Source organism: Bombina bombina, chromosome 1 (genome assembly GCF_027579735.1).
Source record: "Bombina bombina isolate aBomBom1 chromosome 1, aBomBom1.pri, whole genome shotgun sequence".
Classification (NCBI taxonomy): Eukaryota; Metazoa; Chordata; class Amphibia; order Anura; family Bombinatoridae; genus Bombina; species Bombina bombina.
The window spans coordinates 1,594,452,131-1,594,471,010 of record NC_069499.1 but is presented as its reverse complement, the minus strand read 5'-3'; the positions used below and the strand labels follow the sequence as shown (position 1 = coordinate 1,594,471,010).

Genomic DNA, 18,880 nt, shown 5'->3' with positions numbered 1-18,880 from the left:
TTTTCAGAGTGTTCCTGATAAACATAAGAGATTTTATTTTTTAAATCCATTTAGAAGGCTATGTCTGTTATTTCTCCTTCTAGTTTACATAAAAGTCTTTTAAAACTTCTCTTTTTTTCAGATGAATTTTTAAATGAACATCATCGTTCTGATGCTGATAATGGTTCTTCTGGTTCAGAAGTTTCTGTCTCAGAGGTTGATGCTGTTAAATCTTTTTATTTGTTCAAGATGGAATTTATTCGTTCTTTATTTAAAGACGTATTAATTGCTTTAGATATAGAGGATTCTGGTCCTCTTGATACTAAATCTAAACGTTTAAATAGGGTTTTTTTAAATCTCCTGTAGTTATTCCAGAAGTGTTTAATCTCCCTGATGCTTTTTCTGAAGTAATTTCCAGGGAATGGAATAATTTGGGTAATTCTTTTACTCCTTCTAAATGTTTAAGCAATTATATTCTGTGCCATCTGACAGATTAGAGTTTTTTGGGTCAAAATCCCTAAGGTTTGGGGCTGTCTCTATTCCTGCTAAAATGTACTACTATTCTTACGGCAGATAGTACTAAATTTAAGGATCCTTTAGAAAAGAAAATTGAATCCTTTCTAAGAAAAGTTTACTTATGTTTAGGTAATCTTCTTAGACCTGCTATACCGGATGTTGCTGCAGCTTCATCTTTTTGGTTAGAAGTTTTAGCGCAACAAGTATCAGATCATAATTTTATAGCATTATTTTTATTCTATAACATGCTAATAATTTTATTGGTGATACTATCTTTTGATATCATTTGAGTTGATGTCAGGTATATGTCTCTAGCTATTTTAGCTAGAAAAGCTTTATGGATTTAACTTGGAATGCTGATATGTCTTTTAAAGTTAACTTTGTTTTTCCCTTTCTTTCCAGGGTAATAATCATTTTTTCGTTCTTTTTCTCATAATAAGGAGCAAAAGCCTGATCCTTCATCCTCAGGAGCGGTTTCAGTTTGGAAACTATTTCCAGTTTGGAATATATTCAAGCCTTATAGAAACCTATAGTCAGCTCCTAAGTACCCATGAAGGTGCGGCCCTTTTTTCCAGTTCAGCTGGTATGGGGCAGATTACGTTTTATTCAATGGAGTTTGGATCAATTCCGTTCTCAAACTCTGGTTTCAGAACATTGTTTCAGAAAGGTACAGAATTGGCTTCAGTAAGGCCTCCTGCTAAGAGATTTTTTTCTTCCCGTGTCCCAGTTAACACAGCAAGGCTCAGCATTTCTGAAATGTGTTTCAGATCTAGAGTTGGCTGGAGTAATTATGCCAGTTCCAGTTCTGGAACAGGGGCTAGGGTTTTATTTTATCTCTTCATTGTACCAAAGAAGGTCAATTCCTTCAGACCAGTTCCGGATCTATCAATATTGAATCGTTATGTATACCAACATTCAAGATGGTTACTGTAGGACTATTCTGCCTTTTGTTTAGCAAGGGCATTTTATGTCTACAATAGTTTTGCAGGATGTGTATCTGCATATTCCGGTTCATTCAGATCACTTTTTAGTGTTTGAGATTCTCTTTTTAGACAAGCATTACCAGTTTTGTGGCTCTACTGTTTGGCCTAGCCTCAGTTCCAAGAATTTTTTTCAAAGATTCTCGGTGCCCTTCTTTCTGTATTCAGAGAACAGGGTTTTTTGTATTTCCTTATTTGGACGATTATCTTGGTATTTGCTCAGTCTTCTCATTCAAAGAATCTCATGCGATTCGACTTGTGTTGTTTCTTCAAGATCATGGTTGGAGGATCAATTTACCAAAAAGTTCATTGATTCCTCAGTCAAGGGTAATCTTTCTGGGTTTCCAGATAGATTCAGTGTCCATGACTCTGTCTTTAACAGACAAGAGACGTCTAAATTGTTTTCAGCTTGTCGAAACCTTCAGTCACAATCATTCCCTTCGGTAACCTTATGCATGGAAATTCTAGGTCTTATGACTGCTGCATTGGACGCAATCCCCTTTGCTTGTTTTTCACATGCGACCTCTTCAGCTCTGTATGCTGAATCAATGGTGCAAGGATTACACAAAGATATTTCAATTTATATCTTTAAAACCGATTGTTCGACACTCTCTAACGTGGTGGACAGATCACCATCGTTTAATTCAGGGGGCTTCTTTTGTGCTTCCGACCTGGACTGTAATTTCAACAGATACAAGTCTCACAGGTTGGGGAGCTGTGTGGGGATCTCTGTCGGCACAAGGAGTTTGGGAATCTCAGGAGGTGAGATTACCGATAAATATTTTGGAACTCCGTGCAATTTTCAGAGCTCTTCAGTTTTGGCCTCTTCTGTAGAGAGAATCGTTCATTTGTTTTCAGACAGACAATGTCACAACTGTGGCATACATCATCAAGGAGCGACTCACAGTCCTCTGGCTATGAAAGAAGTATCTCGAATTTTTTTTTTTTGGTTTGGGCGGATTCCAGCTCCTGTCTAATCTCTGCGGTTCATATCCCAGGTGTAGACAATTGGGAAGCGGTTTATCTAAGTCGCCAAACGTTGCATCCGGGCAAATGGTTTCTTCACCCAGAGGTATTTCTTCAGGTTGTTCAAATGTGGGAATTTCCAGAAATAGATCTGATGGCGTCTCATCTAATCAAGAAACTTCCCAGATATCTGTCCAGATCCCGGGATCCTTAGGCGGAGGCAGTGGATGCATTATCACTTCCTTGGAAGTATCATCCTGTCTATATCTTTCCGCCTCTAGTTCTTCTTCCAAGAGTAATCTCCAAGATTCTGAAGGAATGCTCGTTTGTTCTGCTGGTAGCTCCGGCATGGCCTTATAGCTTTGGTATGCGGATCTTGTCCGGATGGCCTCTTGACAGCCGTGGACTCTTCCGTTAAGACCAGACCTTCTGTCGCAAGGTCCTTTTTTTCCATCAGGATCTCAAATCCTTAAATTTTAAGGTATGGAGATTGAACGCTTGATTCTTGGTCAAAGAGGTTTCTCTGACTCTGTGATTAATACTATGTTACAGGCTCGTAAATCTGTATCTAGAGAGATATATTATAGAGTCTGGAAGACTTATATTTTTTGGTGTCTTTCTCATCTTTTTTCTTGGCATTCTTTTAGAATACCGAGAATTTTACACTTTCTTCAGGATGGTTTAGATAAGGGTTTGTCTGCAAGTTCATTGAAAGGACAAATCTCTGCTCTTTCTGTTCTTTTTCACAGAAAGATTGCTATTCTTCCTGATATTTATTGTTTTATACAAGCTTTGGTTCGTATAAAACCTGTCATTAAGTCAATTTCTCCTCCTTGGAGTTTGAATTTGGTTCTGGGAGCTCTTCAAGCTCCTCCCTTTGAACCTATGCATTCATTGGTCATTAATTACTTTCTTGGAAAGTTTTGTTCCTTTTGGCCATCTCTTCTGCCAGAAGAGTTTCTGATTTATCTGCTCTTTCTTGTGAGTCTCCTTTTCTGATTTTTCATCAGGATGAGGTGGTGTTGCGAACTTCTTTTGAATTTTTACCTAAAGTTGTGAATTCTAACAACATTAGTAGAGAAATTGTGGTTCCTTCATTATGTCCTAATCCTAAGAATTCTAAGGAGAAATCATTGCATTCTTTGGATGTTGTTAGAGCTTTGAAATATTATGTTGAAGCTACTAAGTCTTTCCGAAAGACTTCTAGTCTATTTGTCATCTTTTCCGGTTCTAGAAAGGCCAGAAAGCTTCTGCCATTTATTTGGCATCTTGGTTGAAATCTTTAATTCATCTTGCCTATGTTGAGTCGGGTAAAACTCCGCCTCAGAGGATTACAGCTCATTCTACCAGGTCAGTTTCTACTTTCTGGGCGTTTAGGAATGAAGCTTCGGTTGATCAGATTTGCATAGTTGCAACTTGGTCCTCTTTGCATATTTTTACTAAATTCTACCATTTTGATGTATTTTCTTCTTCTGAAGCAGTTTTTGGTAGAAAAGTATTTCAGGCAGCAGTTTCAGTCTGAATCTTCTGCTTAGGTTTTTTATTAAACTTTATTTTGGGTGTGGATTATTTTCAGCAGGAATTGGCTGTCTTTATTTTATCCCTCCCTCTCTAGTGACTCTTGTGTGGAAAGATCCACATCTTGGGTTGTCATTATCCCATACGTCACTAGCTCATGGACTCTTGCTAATTACATGAAAGAAAACATAATTTATGTAAGAACTTACCTGATAAATTAATTTCTTTCATATTAGCAAGAGTCCATGAGGCCCACCCTTTTTTGTGGTGGTTATGATTTTTTTGTTTAAAGCACAATTATTCCAATTCCTTATTTTATATGCTTTCGCACTTTTTTATCACCCCACTTCTTGGCTATTCGTTAAACTGAATTGTGGGTGTGGTGAGGGGTGTATTTATAGGCATTTTAAGGTTTGGGAAACTTTGCCCCTCCTGGTAGGAATGTATATCCCATACGTCACTAGCTCATGGACTCTTGCTAATATGAAAGAAATGAATTTATCAGGTAAGTTCTTACATAAATTATGTTTTTCTGACTCGGTCATTGAGACCATGATCCAGGCTCGTAAGCCTGTGACTAGAAAGATTTACCATAAGATATGGCGTAAATATCTGCATTGGTGTGAATCCAAAGGCTACTCATGGAATAGAGTTTGGATTCCTAAAATTTGGTCTTTTCTCCAAGAGGGTTTGGAGAAGGGTTTATCGGCAAGCTTCTTAAATGGTCAAATATCTGCCTTGTCTATTTTATTGCATAAATGTCTGGCGGATGTACCAGACGTGCAATCGTTCTGTCAGGCCTTGGTCAGAATGAGACCTGTGTTCAAACCGGTTACTCCTCCCTGGAGTCTTAACCTTGTTCTTAAGGTTCTTCAACAGGCTCCATTTGAGCCTATGCATTCCTTAGATATTAAACTTATCTTGGAAGGTTTTGTTTCTGGTGGCTATTTCATCTGTTCGAAGAGTTTCAGAACTCTTGGCATTGCAGTATGAGTCTCCTTACCTTATTTTTCATTCCGATAAGGTGGTTTTGCGTAGTAAGCTAGGGTTTCTCCCTAAAGTAGTTTCAGATTGGAACATTAATCAGGAGATTGTTGTTCCTTCCTTGTGCCTAATCCTTCTCAGAAGGAACGGATTCTGCACAATCTGGACGTGATATGTGCACTAAAATTCTATTTACAGGCGACTAAGGATTTTCGTCAGTCTTCTGCCCTGTTGGTGGTTTTCTCTGTGAAAACGTAAAGGACAGAAAGTTACGGCTACTTCTTTCTTTGTGGCTGAGGAGTATCATTCGCTTGGCTTATGAAACTGCTGGACAGCAGCCTCCTGAGAGAGTTACAGCTCATTCCACGAGGGCTGTTTCCTCTTCCTGGGCATTCAAAAATGAATCTTCTGTGGAACAGATTTGCAAGGCTGCAACTTGGTCCTCTCTTCACACTTTTTCAAAATTCTATAAATTTGACACTTTTGCCTCGGCTGAGGCTGCTTTTGGGAGAAAGGTTCTGCAAGCAATGGTGCCTTCTGTTTAAGCTGTCTTATCCCTCCCTTATCCGTGTCCTCTAGCTTGGGTATTGATTCCCAATAGTAATTAGATGATCTGTGGACTCACCGTGTCATTAGAAAGAAAACTAAATTTATGCTTACCTGATAAATTTATTTCTTGACACAGTGAGTCCACGGCCCGCCCTGTTTTCTTAAAGACAGGTTTTGTGGGAAAAAAAGTGATAAAATAAATAATAAATAAATATAAAAGTAACAATAATATATAGTGTGTAAGGATATGGGTGATCTGTGGAGTCCTCCATTCCAGTGATTGAAGTGATTCAAAAACAAAATAAGAAAAATATAGTGCAATACATTTTGGTAAAAAATAAACATTATCTTCACATTCGTAGTCCCACCAAGGGGTTACTCGCACTTTGCTGAGCCTACCAGGCTCTAGGTACAGACGCACATCCGGTTTTATACTGCCAGGTAACCAGTATATACCAACCGCAAACAGCTGCTTCAGGTAAAAAGATTATTTATTTAAAATACATAAAATCATTAAAAGCCACAAATATATACTTCAACAGTCACTAGGGTATCGAACCACTAGCAGAGCTTTAAGTGGGAGAGAACCTATCCTTTGGTAGGGTGGAGAGAAATAGCGTGCCACACCGGCTTAGCTGGTTCCCCCTGGGTAAGTAATAATCTCTCAATGCCTGTCCTGGCGACCTTACTTGTAAACAGCGTATAGTGGCGTTCAGTTAATGTTCGTAAACAGCGTATAGTGGCGTTCAGTTAATGTTCGTAAACAGCGTATAGTGGCGTTCAGTTAATGTTCCTAAACAGCGTATAGTGGCGTTCAGTTAATGTTCCTAAACAGCGTATAGTGGCGTTCAGTTAATGTTCCTAAACAGCGTATAGTGGCGTTCAGTTAATGTTCCTAAACAGCGTATAGTGGCGTTCAGTTAATGTTCCTAAACAGCGTATAGTGGCGTTCAGTTAATGTTCCTAAACAGCGTATAGTGGCGTTCAGTTAATGTTCCTAAACAGCGTATAGTGGCGTTCAGTTAATGTTCCTAAACAGCGTATAGTGGCGTTCAGTTAATGTTCCTAAACAGCGTATAGTGGCGTTCAGTTAATGTTCCTAAACAGCGTATAGTGGCGTTCAGTTAATGTTCCTAAACAGCGTATAGTGGCGTTCAGTTAATGTTCCTAAACAGCGTATAGTGGCGTTCAGTTAATGTTCCTAAACAGCGTATAGTGGCGTTCAGTTAATGTTCCTAAACAGCGTATAGTGGCGTTCAGTTAATGTTCCTAAACAGCGTATAGTGGCGTTCAGTTAATGTTCCTAAACAGCGTATAGTGGCGTTCAGTTAATGTTCCTAAACAGCGTATAGTGGCGTTCAGTTAATGTTCCTAAACAGCGTATAGTGGCGTTCAGTTAATGTTCCTAAACAGCGTATAGTGGCGTTCAGTTAATGTTCCTAAACAGCGTATAGTGGCGTTCAGTTAATGTTCCTAAACAGCGTATAGTGGCGTTCAGTTAATGTTCCTAAACAGCGTATAGTGGCGTTCAGTTAATGTTCTTTAGGAACACGCTGTTTACAAGCGTATTTTGTTTTTGAGGCAAGAAACCACTTGAATCACTTCAATCACTGGAATTGAGGAGGACTCCACAGATCACTCGTATCCTTACACAGTATATATTATTGTTACTTTTATATTTGTGTATTTTTTTTTATTTTAATGGTTAAAATAATTTATTGATTGTTCTAAACAATGTTTTCACATCATAAGGGGAGCAATATATGGGAATACCAACTTTTTTTTTTTTTTTTTTTTTTTTAATTTGAGGTTCATTCAAAGGCATACATCATCATAAAAATTACTTCTTATATCACATGAAATAAGACTTCAGTTTTACAGTAGGCAAAAACGGAAAAATAAAAGGAAAAGAGGTACAAAGCCACCATATAGACATTATATAGACAGGATGCCAATCATCTAGAAACCTTCTACATGACACCATAGGCCACTATTGGACCTCTGTAGGTAAAAGGAAATATTAAAGCCAAAGAAGATAATTATAAACATAGGAGACCACTTGTGGATCTCAGTGATGAACCTTGTTTTTATAGAATATTATAACATGCGTATATAACTGGGGTGATGCCATAAAGATTAGGCAGTATGGAAAAACATAAAGCTATAGCACATATATAACATCTAACAGAGTGTAAACCTTCCTGGATACATAAGAGGCCACTCATGGGCCTCAAATAGATAATAATAGTATATGAAGGTATCCTGAGATAGAAGAGACCACTAAAGGATCTCAAATGAAAACACTAGTGTAGATAATCTGTAGTGCATCCGATTAGGACACCTGCTCATTAATTCTAAGAGCTAGATAATTGAGGCTACTACTATGTGTAAGTGAATGAAGCAGCAACTACCAAGCTGGAGGGTTACTAAATACAACACTGTGCGGGGTCTGATATATAGCAAAAAGGGAAAAGCCCTGGCACTTGGGGTATAAATATATATTGACATAGGCATTATAAAGGCTAAATAGTAGTTTCATAGGTCTTAAGCGCCATTGGCACCTACCTTTTATATAAATCAGTGAAAGATATATATACACAACTATATTAAAAGATTTTGGGGGGAAGGCTAGTATGAATGGATGTTAGACAGTTACAATAGATAAGTGACAGATGTAGGTTTAAGTGATAGGATCACAATGGCTATTGGATTAGTTAGGTTAAAGGGACAGTCAAGTCCAAAAAAAACTTTCATTTTTCAAATAGGACATGTAATTTTAAACAAATTTCCAATTTACTTTTATCAACAATTTTGCTTTGTTCTCTTGGTATTCTAGTTGAAAGCAAACCTAGGGAGGCACATATGATAATTTCTAAGCCCTTGAAGGCCGCCTCTTTTTTATTTACTTTTCACAGCAGGGGAGAGCAAGCTCATATAGGCCATATAGATAGCATTGTGATCACGCTAGTGGCAGACACTGCACTAATTGGCTAAAATGCAAGTCAATAGATAATAACTAAAAGTCATGTGATTAGGGGCGGTCAGAAGATGCTTAGATACAAGTTAGTCACAGAAGTAAAAAGTGTATTAATATAACAGTGTTGGTTTTGCAAAACTGGGGAATGGGTAATAAAGGGATTATTTATCTTTTTAAACAACAAAAATTCTGGTGTTGACTGTCCCTTTAACATTTTAAAGTTATAATAGGTTCTCCCAGTTAGTACATTAGTAGCAGTAGAATGAAAGCATATCAGCTCTGCAAATACAATAATTCTTAGCTCTCAAATGTATAACACCATCTCCCAGTTTGTATGGTATGTCTACAAGCCTAACGTCTAGTAAGAGCTAATTAGTGTGCTTAGCAGAGGTCAGACAGTAACATAAATCCATGTCTGGCGAAAATAATCTTAACCTATATGTACTGTAAAAATACAGCTAACATGTGAATATATGCCCCCTACGCAGTAACAAGGTTTGTAGAAAAACAAACATGGCAGACCCCGCCATCTCGGCCGCTGATAGCTGAGTCACCACATAGTGCATAGGTAGCAATATTATACTGTAAGGCAATACAATAGGAGGTTTTAAATTAACCATCTTGTAAACCGAGGAAAATTTACTACATACGGGAATTAAACTAAAAGGGGAGACTTAATGGTAATGTACCCTGTGAGCCATTATGCACATATAAACAAATTACAGGTAGTTCCAACCCATTTCCCTGCATGAAGCATACATCATACTGTACCCAATAAAAAAAAAAAAAAAGAAAAAAATTATCAGTAGCTTGCCGAAAAAGTGTCCAAAAAAACTAAGGTCAGTACAAATGGACGCTATTAAGAGCATTAAACAGTAGGATTTCCAATAAAGAACAAATGAGGTTAGATCGGAAGATATAATAACCATGACTCTTGTGATAAGTATGATCAGCACAAGATCCCCGGATTAAGTAATTTTATGCTTAGCCTACTCCAGTGCAGTAATTCTCCCTGTACCCCACAAGTACAATACCGGCTGTCAGTAGAACTAGTCCAAGGGGATCAAGAATGTCCGTATACAGATTTCTTTCATGTAATTAGCAAGAGTCCATGAGCTAGTGACGTATGGGATATACATTCCTACCAGGAGGGACAAAGTTTCCCAAACCTCAAAATGCCTACAAATACACCCCTCACCACACCCACAAATCAGTTTTACAAACTTTGCCTCCTATGGAGGTGGTGAAGTAAGTTTGTGCTAGATTCTACGTTGATATGCGCTCCGCAGCAGGTTGGAGCCCGGTTTTCCTCTCAGCGTGCAGTGAATGTCAGAGGGATGTGAAGAGAGTATTGCCTGTTTGAATTCAATGATCTCCTTCTACGGGGTCTATTTCATAGGTTCTCTGTTATCGGTCGTAGAGATTCATCTCTTACCTCCCTTTTCAGATCGACGATATACTCTTATATATATATATACCATTACCTCTGCTTATTTTCGTTTCAGTACTGGTTTGGCTTTCTACAAACATGTAGATGAGTGTCCTGGGGTAAGTAAGTCTTATTTTCTGTGACACTCTAAAGCTATGGTTGGGCACTTTTTTAAAGTTCTAAATATATGTATTCAAACATTTATTTGCCTTGACTCAGAATGTTCAACATTCCTTTTTTTCAGACAGTCAGTTTCATATTTGGGATAATGCATTTGAATCAATCTTTTTTCTTACCTTAAAAATTTGACTTTTTCCCTGTGGGCTGTTAGGCTCGCGGGGGCTGAAAATGCTTCATTTTATTGCGTCATTCTTGGCGCGGATTTTTTTGGCGCAAAAAATCTTTTCTGTTTCCGGCGTCATACGTGTCGCCGGAAGTTGCGTCATTTTTTGACGTTCTTTTGCGCCAAAAATGTCGCCGTTCCGGATGTGGCGTCATTTTTGGCGCCAAAGCATTTAGGCGCCAAATAATGTGGGCGTCTTATTTGGCGCTAAAAAAATATGGGCGTCGCTTTTGTCTCCACATTATTTAAGTCTCATTTTTCATTGCTTCTGGTTGCTAGAAGCTTGTTCTTTGGCATTTTTTCCCATTCCTGAAACTGTCATTTAAGGAATTTGATCAATTTTGCTTTATATGTTGTTTTTTCTCTTACATATTGCAAGATGTCTCACGTTGCATCTGAGTCAGAAGATACTTCAGGAAAATCGCTGTCTGGTGCTGGAACTGCCAAAGCTAAGTGTATCTGCTGTAAACTTTTGGTAGCTGTTCCTCCAGCTGTTGTTTGTATTAAATGTCATGACAAACTTGTTAATGCAGATAATATTTCCTTTAGTAAAATACCATTACCTGTTGCAGTTCCAACAACATCTAATGTTCAGAGTGTTCCTGATAACATAAGAGATTTTGTTTCTGAATCCATTAAGAAGGCTATGTCTGTTATTCCTCCTTCTAGTAAACACAAAAAATCTTTTAAAACTTCTCTTTATCCAGATGAATTTTTAAATGAACATCATTCTGATTCTAATGATTCTTCTAGTTCAGAGGATTCTGTCTCAGAGGTTGATGCTGATAAATCTTCATATTTATTTAAAATGGAATTTATTCGTTCTTTACTTAAAGAAGTTTTAATTGCTTTAGAAATTGAGGATTCTGGTCCTCTTGATACTAAATCTAAACGTTTAGACAAGGTCTTTAAATCTCCTGTGGTTATTCCAGAAGTTATTCCTGTTCATGGTGCTATTTCTGAAGTAATTTCCAGAGAATGGAATAATTTGGGTAATTCATTTACTCCTTCTAAACGTTTCAAGCAATTATATCCTGTGCCGTCCGACAGATTAGAGTTTTGGGACAAAATCCCTAAAGTTGATGGGGCTATTTCTACCCTTGCTAAACGTACTACTATTCCTACGGCAGATGGTACTCCCTTTAAGGATCCTTTAGATAGGAAAATTGAATCCTTTCTAAGAAAAGCTTATCTGTGTTCAGGTAATCTTCTTAGACCTGCTATATCATTGGCTGATGTTGCTGCAGCTTCAACTTTTTGGTTGGAAACTTTAGCGCAACAAGTAACAGATCATGATTCTCATAATATTATTCTTCTTCAACATGCTAATAATTTTATCTGTGATGCCATTTTTGATATTATCAGAGTTGATGTCAGGTTTATGTCTCTAGCTATTTTAGCTAGAAGAGCTTTATGGCTTGAAACTTGGAATGCTGATATGTCTTCTAAATCGACTACTTTCCCTTTCTTTCCAGGGTAATAAATTATTTGGTTCTCAGTTGGATTCTATTATCTCAACTGTTACTGGTGGGAAAGGAACTTTTTTACCACAGGATAAAAAATCTAAAGGTAAAAACAGGGCTAATAATCGTTTTCGTTCCTTTCGTTTCAACAAAGAACAAAAGCCTGATCCTTCATCCTCAGGAGCAGTTTCAGTTTGGAAACCATCTCCAGTCTGGAATAAATCCAAGCCTTCTAGAAAAGCAAAGCCAGCTTCTAAGTCCACATGAAGGTGCGGCCCTCATTCCAGCTCAGCTGGTAGGGGGCAGATTACGTTTTTTCAAAGAAATTTGGATCAATTCTGTTCACAATCTTTGGATTCAGAACATTGTTTCAGAAGGGTACAGAATTGGTTTCAAGATAAGACCTCCTGCAAAGAGATTTTTTCTTTCCCGTGTCCCAGTAAACCCAGTGAAAGCTCAAGCATTTCTGAAATGTGTTTCAGATCTAGAGTTGGCTGGAGTAATTATGCCAGTTCCAGTTCTGGAACAGGGGCTGGGGTTTTATTCAAATCTCTTCATTGTACCAAAGTTCTGGATCTAAAAATATTGAATCGTTATGTAAGGATACCAACATTCAAAATGGTAACTGTAAGGACTATCTTGCCTTTTGTTCAGCAAGGGTATTATATGTCTACAATAGATTTACAGGATGCATATCTGCATATTCCGATTCACCCAGCTCACAGTTCCTGAGATTCTCTTTCCTGGACAAGCATTACCAGTTTGTGGCTCTGCCGTTTGGCCTAGCTACAGCTCCAAGAATTTTTACAAAGGTTCTCGGTGCCCTTCTGTCTGTAATCAGAGAACAGGGTATTGTGGTATTTCCTTATTTGGACGATATCTTGGTACTTGCTCAGTCTTCACATTTAGCAGAATTTCATACGAATCGACTTGTGTTGTTTCTTCAAGATCATGGTTGGAGGATCAATTTACTAAAAAGTTCATTGATTCCTCAGACAAGGGTAACCTTTTTGGGTTTCCAGATAGATTCAGTGTCCATGACTCTGTCTTTGACAGACAAGAGACGTCTAAAATTGATTTCAGCTTGTCGAAACCTTCAGTCACAATCATTCCCTTCGGTAGCCTTATGCATGGAAATTCTAGGTCTTATGACTGCTGCATCGGACGCAATCCCCTTTGCTCGTTTTCACATGCGACCTCTTCAGCTCTGTATGCTGAACCAATGGTGCAGGGATTACACAAAGATATCTCAATTAATATCTTTAAAACCGATTGTACACTCTCTGACGTGGTGGACAGATCACCATTGTTTAATTCAGGGGGCTTCTTTTGTTCTTCCGACCTGGACTATAATCTCAACAGATGCAAGTCTTACAGGTTGGGGAGCTGTGTGGGGGTCTCTGACGGCACAAGGGGTTTAGGAATCTCAGGAGGTGAGATTACCGATCAATATTTTGGAACTCCATGCAATTTTCAGAGCTCTTCAGTCTTGGCCTCTTCTGAAGAGAGAGTCGTTCATTTGTTTTCAGACAGACAATGTCACAACTGTGGCATACATCAATCATCAAGGAGGGACTCACAGTCCTCTGGCTATGAAAGAAGTATCTCGAATTCTGGTTTGGGCGGAATCCAGCTCCTGTCTAATCTCTGCGGTTCATATCCCAGGTATAGACAATTGGGAAGCGGATTATCTCAGTCGCCAAACGTTGCATCCGGGCGAATGGTCTCTTCACCCAGAGGTATTTCTTCAGATTGTTCAAATGTGGGAACTCCCAGAAATAGATCTGATGGCTTCTCATCTAAACAAGAAACTTCCCAGGTATCTGTCCAGATCCCGGGATCCTCAGGCGGAGGCAGTGGATGCATTATCACTTCCTTGGAAGTATCATCCTGCCTATATCTTTCCGCCTCTAGTTCTTCTTCCAAGAGTAATCTCCAAGATTCTGAAGGAATGCTCGTTTGTTCTGCTGGTAGCTCCAGCATGGCCTCACAGGTTTTGGTATGCGGATCTTGTCCGGATGGCCTCTTGCCAGCCGTTGACTCTTCCGTTAAGACCAGACCTTCTGTCGCAAGGTCCTTTCTTCCATCAGGATCTCAAATCCTTAAATTTAAAGGTATGGAGATTGAACGCTTGATTCTTGGTCAAAGAGGTTTCTCTGACTCTGTGATTATTACTATGTTACAGGCTCGTAAATCTGTATCTAGAGAGATATATTATAGAGTCTGGAAGACTTATATTTCTTGGTGTCTTTCTCATCATTTTTCTTGGCATTCTTTTAGAATTCCGAGAATTTTACAGTTTCTTCAGGATGGTTTAGATAAAGGTTTGTCCGCAAGTTCCTTGAAAGGACAAATCTCTGCTCTTTCTGTTCTTTTTCACAGAAAGATTGCTATTCTTCCTGATATTCATTGTTTTGTACAAGCTTTGGTTCGTATAAAACCTGTCATTAAGTCTATTTCTCCTCCTTGGAGTTTGAATTTGGTTCTGGGGGCTCTTCAAGCTCCTCCTTTTGAACCCATGCATTCATTGGACATTAAATTACTTTCTTGGAAAGTTTTGTTCCTTTTGGCCATCTCTTCTGCCAGAAGAGTCTCTGAATTATCTGCTCTTTCTTGTGAGTCTCCTTTTCTGATTTTTCATCAGGATAAGGCGGTGTTGCGAACTTCTTTTGAATTTTTACCTAAGGTTGTGAATTCCAACAACATTAGTAGAGAAATTGTGGTTCCTTCATTATGTCCTAATCCTAAGAATTCTAAGGAGAAATCGTTGCATTCTTTGGATGTTGTTAGAGCTTTGAAATATTATGTTGAAGCTACTAAGTCTTTCCGAAAGACTTCTAGTCTATTTGTCATCTTTTCCGGTTCTAGAAAAGGTCAGAAAGCTTCTGCCATTTCTTTGGCATCTTGGTTGAAATCCTTAATTCACCATGCTTATGTCGAGTCGGGTAAAACTCCGCCTCAAAGGATTACAGCTCATTCTACTAGGTCAGTTTCTACTTCCTGGGCGTTTAGGAATGAGGCTTCGGTTGATCAGATTTGCAAAGCAGCAACTTGGTCCTCTTTGCATACTTTTACTAAATTCTACCATTTTGATGTATTTTCTTCTTCTGAAGCAGTTTTTTGTAGAAAAGTACTTCAGGCAGCGGTTTCAGTTTGAATCTTCTGCTTATGTTTTCATTAAACTTTATTTTGGGTGTGGATTATTTTCAGCAGGAATTGGCTGTCTTTATTTTATCCCTCCCTCTCTAGTGACTCTTGCGTGGAAAGATCCACATCTTGGGTAGTCATTATCCCATACGTCACTAGCTCATGGATTCTTGCTAATTACATGAAAGAAAACATAATTTATGTAAGAACTTACCTGATAAATTAATTTCTTTCATATTAGCAAGAGTCCATGAGGCCCACCCTTTTTTGTGGTGGTTATGATTTTTTTGTATAAAGCACAATTATTCCAATTCCTTATTTTTTTATGCTTTCGCACTTTTTTTTATCACCCCACTTCTTGGCTATTCGTTAAACTGATTTGTGGGTGTGGTGAGGGGTGTATTTGTAGGCATTTTGAGGTTTGGGAAACTTTGCCCCTCCTGGTAGGAATGTATATCCCATACGTCACTAGCTCATGGACTCTTGTTAATATGAAAGAAATGAATTTATCAGGCAAGTTCTTACATAAATTATGTTTTTGTGTCCTGTGCAGCGTTAGAAGCAACGATACATCGTAGGGCTGATTGATGCGCATTTTTACAGACTTCTTTAGGTGCAGCATGTCTCCATGTATTCTCCAGGCTGGAAGCAGGCGTATAAGGGTTGCCTCTCTCTTCAGGTATAGTAGTCCCAGCCTGGTGTATCTGTCTAAGCTCCGGTTATCAATGATGGCTAAAGCTGTGTTACTGGGTGTATGGGGAGGGACTTTCTCCTCTGTTGGGTCTGGAAGGCACTTTTCTCCGATCTCTGCCTTCATTGCGGTTCGCTCCTCCACAGCATCTGAGTTTGTATCACTTAACATGGAGCCTAAAGTCGAGGTTCTTTCTGTCTGGCAATTTGGGGAGGGCAAGCGTATGTTGGAAACTTTGTTTGCAGACACTTTGTAGGTATATGTTAGGACACTCTGTATCAGTAGTCCCAGCCTTATAAATTGAAGGGGTTTCAGCCGATCTCCTTAAAAGATGGTCTTCGGTTTTCAGTGCTGCCCTCTCAATGTTTAGAGCCATTGTAAGGAAGTCGCACAGTTCTCTATCCAGGGACTAGCAGTAGTCATCTATGAGCTGGGTCATTTGAGATTCCCATCTTCGTAGGCCCTCCATTTACAATAGTAAGTTCAGGTAAGTCGCTATTAAAGGCAAGTTGTAGTCGCTAGGTGAGCAGGTGAATCCTTTTAATATCTCTTCTGAAATGTGAAATAGCTAAAGATGGCAAATTGTATTCTGATAGAAACGGCACGCAAGGTGCTACTTAACGACAGGGCAAGAGGCCCTGTCGGATATGGTGAAGGCCGAGATCTCAAAACTGCTCCAGGCGCTGATGCCAGCAACAATTCCAAAGATTCTAGGCTCAGTAGGTATGGCTTTCAAATTCATAAAATGCAGCATGGATCAATCTATCGAAATGCGGATTTTCAAAATTTTCAGAGAAAAGCTGTAGCAGCATGCAGCTATGCGACCTGTCATGGACGCTGCCCGGAAGTTCCCCCTATTTGTGTATTATTTAGTTTATCACTTTTTATTTTCACATTTATTCACCAAGTGATTATTGTACTTTTTTTTTAACATTAAAGACAGAGTGTTAGTATGTTATAAACTTCAGACACCTCTGCACCTTGTTGCTTTCTTTCTCTCCTTTGCTTCGGTTGAATGACTGGGGTTAGAGGGTAGGGAGGTGATATTTAACATCTTTGCTGTGGTGCTCTTTGCCGCCTCCTGCTGGGCAGGAGTGATATTCCCAATAGTAATTAGATGATCCGTGGACTCACCGTGTCAAGAAAGAAAGATAAATTTATCAGGTAAGCATAAATTTTGTGTTTATGAATAACCTTTATAGAGATAAAAAAAAGCTGTATTCATGTGTTTATTTGTGTGACACATGCTGTGTGATTGTTACGTGTGTGAGACCTGAGACGTGTATTACACATTTCATGTGACGTATGCTGTGCCTTGTTACATTTGAGTGTGATGTGTGTTCTTTGTGGTGTGTATGTGAGACGTGTGTAACGTTGCATGTGTGATGTTTGTGTGCGACATGTGATTGTTACGTGTGTTAGACCTGAGACGTGTATTACACATTTCATGTGACGTATGCTGTGCCTTGTTACATGTGAGTGTCATGTGTTCTTTGTGGCGTGTATGTGAGACGTGTGTAACGTTGTATGTGGGATGTTTGTGTGTGACGTGTGCTGTGTGATTGTTACGTGTGTGAGACCTGAGACGTGTATTACACATTTCATGTGACGTATGCTGTGCCTTGTTACATGTGAGTGTCATGTGTGTTCTTTGTGGCGTGTATGTGAGACGTGTGTAACGTTGCATGTGGGATGTTTGTGTGTGACGTGGGGCCAGCTATGCGATTGGTGTTTATTTTGGTCTCTGGGTTAATTGTGTGTTTTGTTGCAGGTACCAGGAGGAGACGTTGAACAGTCCTGTGGTTCTAGTGATTCACAAGACACCCGAGTGTATTATACAGAGCAGCACTTACAAGCAGTGGATGCAAAGGTGGGTTACTGGGTTTCACCAGCAGAGGGCAGTGTTTGTCTAATAAACATCTCCTGGCTGAAATATCTAGTTTAGAATAGAATCGTTGTATTTACAAAGTATCATTAATCTATCTATAACTATTATGACTTATTCATCCTTGAAAAGTAAATGTCCTTAAAGGGACACTGAACCCAAATTTTTTTCTTTCGTGATTCAGACAGAGCAGCAATTTTAAGCAACTTTCTAATTTACTCCTATTATCAAATTTTCTTTGTTCTCTTGCTATCTTTATTTAAAAAGAAGGCATCTAAGGTTTTTTTTTCTTCTTTTGCTTCTGTACTCTGGACAGCACTTTTTTATTGGTGGATGAATTTTTCCACCAATCGGCAAGAACAACCCAGGTTGTTCACCAAAAGTGGGCCGACATCTAAACTTACATTCTTGCATTTCAAATAAAGATACCAAGAGAATGAAGAAAATTTGATAATAGGAGTAAATTAGAAAGTTGCTTAAAATCTCATGCTCTATCTGAATCATGAAATAAAAAATTTGGGTTCAGTGCCCCTTTAAGAGAAATAAGTAGACTCCAAATGATTTTTCCGCAGATCTCACAATTGGGTCTAGTTTCTCCTGTAATGATGTTGTAGCTGGGCTTTACCGGGTTAAATAGAGGCTGATACAACTGATTCAGTGGAGGCTGGATAAAAAGGGGAAATGTTTCTTCTTTTTCTCCTTTTTTTCTTATATACATTTATAATGGCATAGGTTCTTTCATCTTTAAGCCTATTTCTAGAAAGCCCAGATTCTAAAATGTGCATTTTCTATAAAGAGAATATTATTAAGGTAAATAAAGATACAATACAATGTGCATTGGATGAACTATATGTATTATACATTAAGGTTTAATACGTTACTGTACATTACTTAATATCCTTATAAGATGTAAATAATTGTTAATCACACGAGAGATGTATATATCTGTGTACACCTACATGTAACATATTTAATGACGTATATGTGAAGTTAACAGAATAGAGAGAAAAAGAGAAATTGCATCATAGATATTTAGAGTAGTTCACTATAGACAGCAGTTTTCCACATTGCTAGATAGGGTTAAATATTCAGCTGATTTGGGTTAACATGTAATTCGATACCTATTTAAGCTTCTGTAAAACATACATTAGACATGGTCTATGATTACGGCAAGAGCTAGCCGAAACGCGTTAGACCTTTCTATGTTTTTACATCCCCTTTTTTCATGTTTTAACCTATTCTAATAAAATTTGACCTTTTTATATATCTACAACTGGGACTTTGCTACATTTTTTTCTAAAAAAAAAGTTAACAGATTTTGAGATAGGACAAATTGTTGCCTTAAAGGGTTACTAAACCCAAATGTCTTTCCAATGGCAGGGAGAGTCCACAAATACATTCATTACTGTTGGAAATTCAACACCTGGCCACCAGGAGGAGGCAAAGACACCCC

At 38.5% G+C, this 18,880-nt stretch overlaps 1 protein-coding gene across 1 annotated transcript in view; it reads left to right on the top strand.

Annotated features, from left to right (window-relative positions):
• ELAC2 (elaC ribonuclease Z 2) overlaps positions 1 to 18,880 on the top strand; it is a 246,750-nt gene that overhangs the window by 75,406 nt on the left and 152,464 nt on the right. The window contains exon 12 of the mRNA XM_053710440.1: positions 17,314 to 17,412. Coding sequence (XP_053566415.1) covers positions 17,314 to 17,412 — 99 coding nt within the window. The remainder of the gene's footprint in view (positions 1 to 17,313; positions 17,413 to 18,880) is intronic.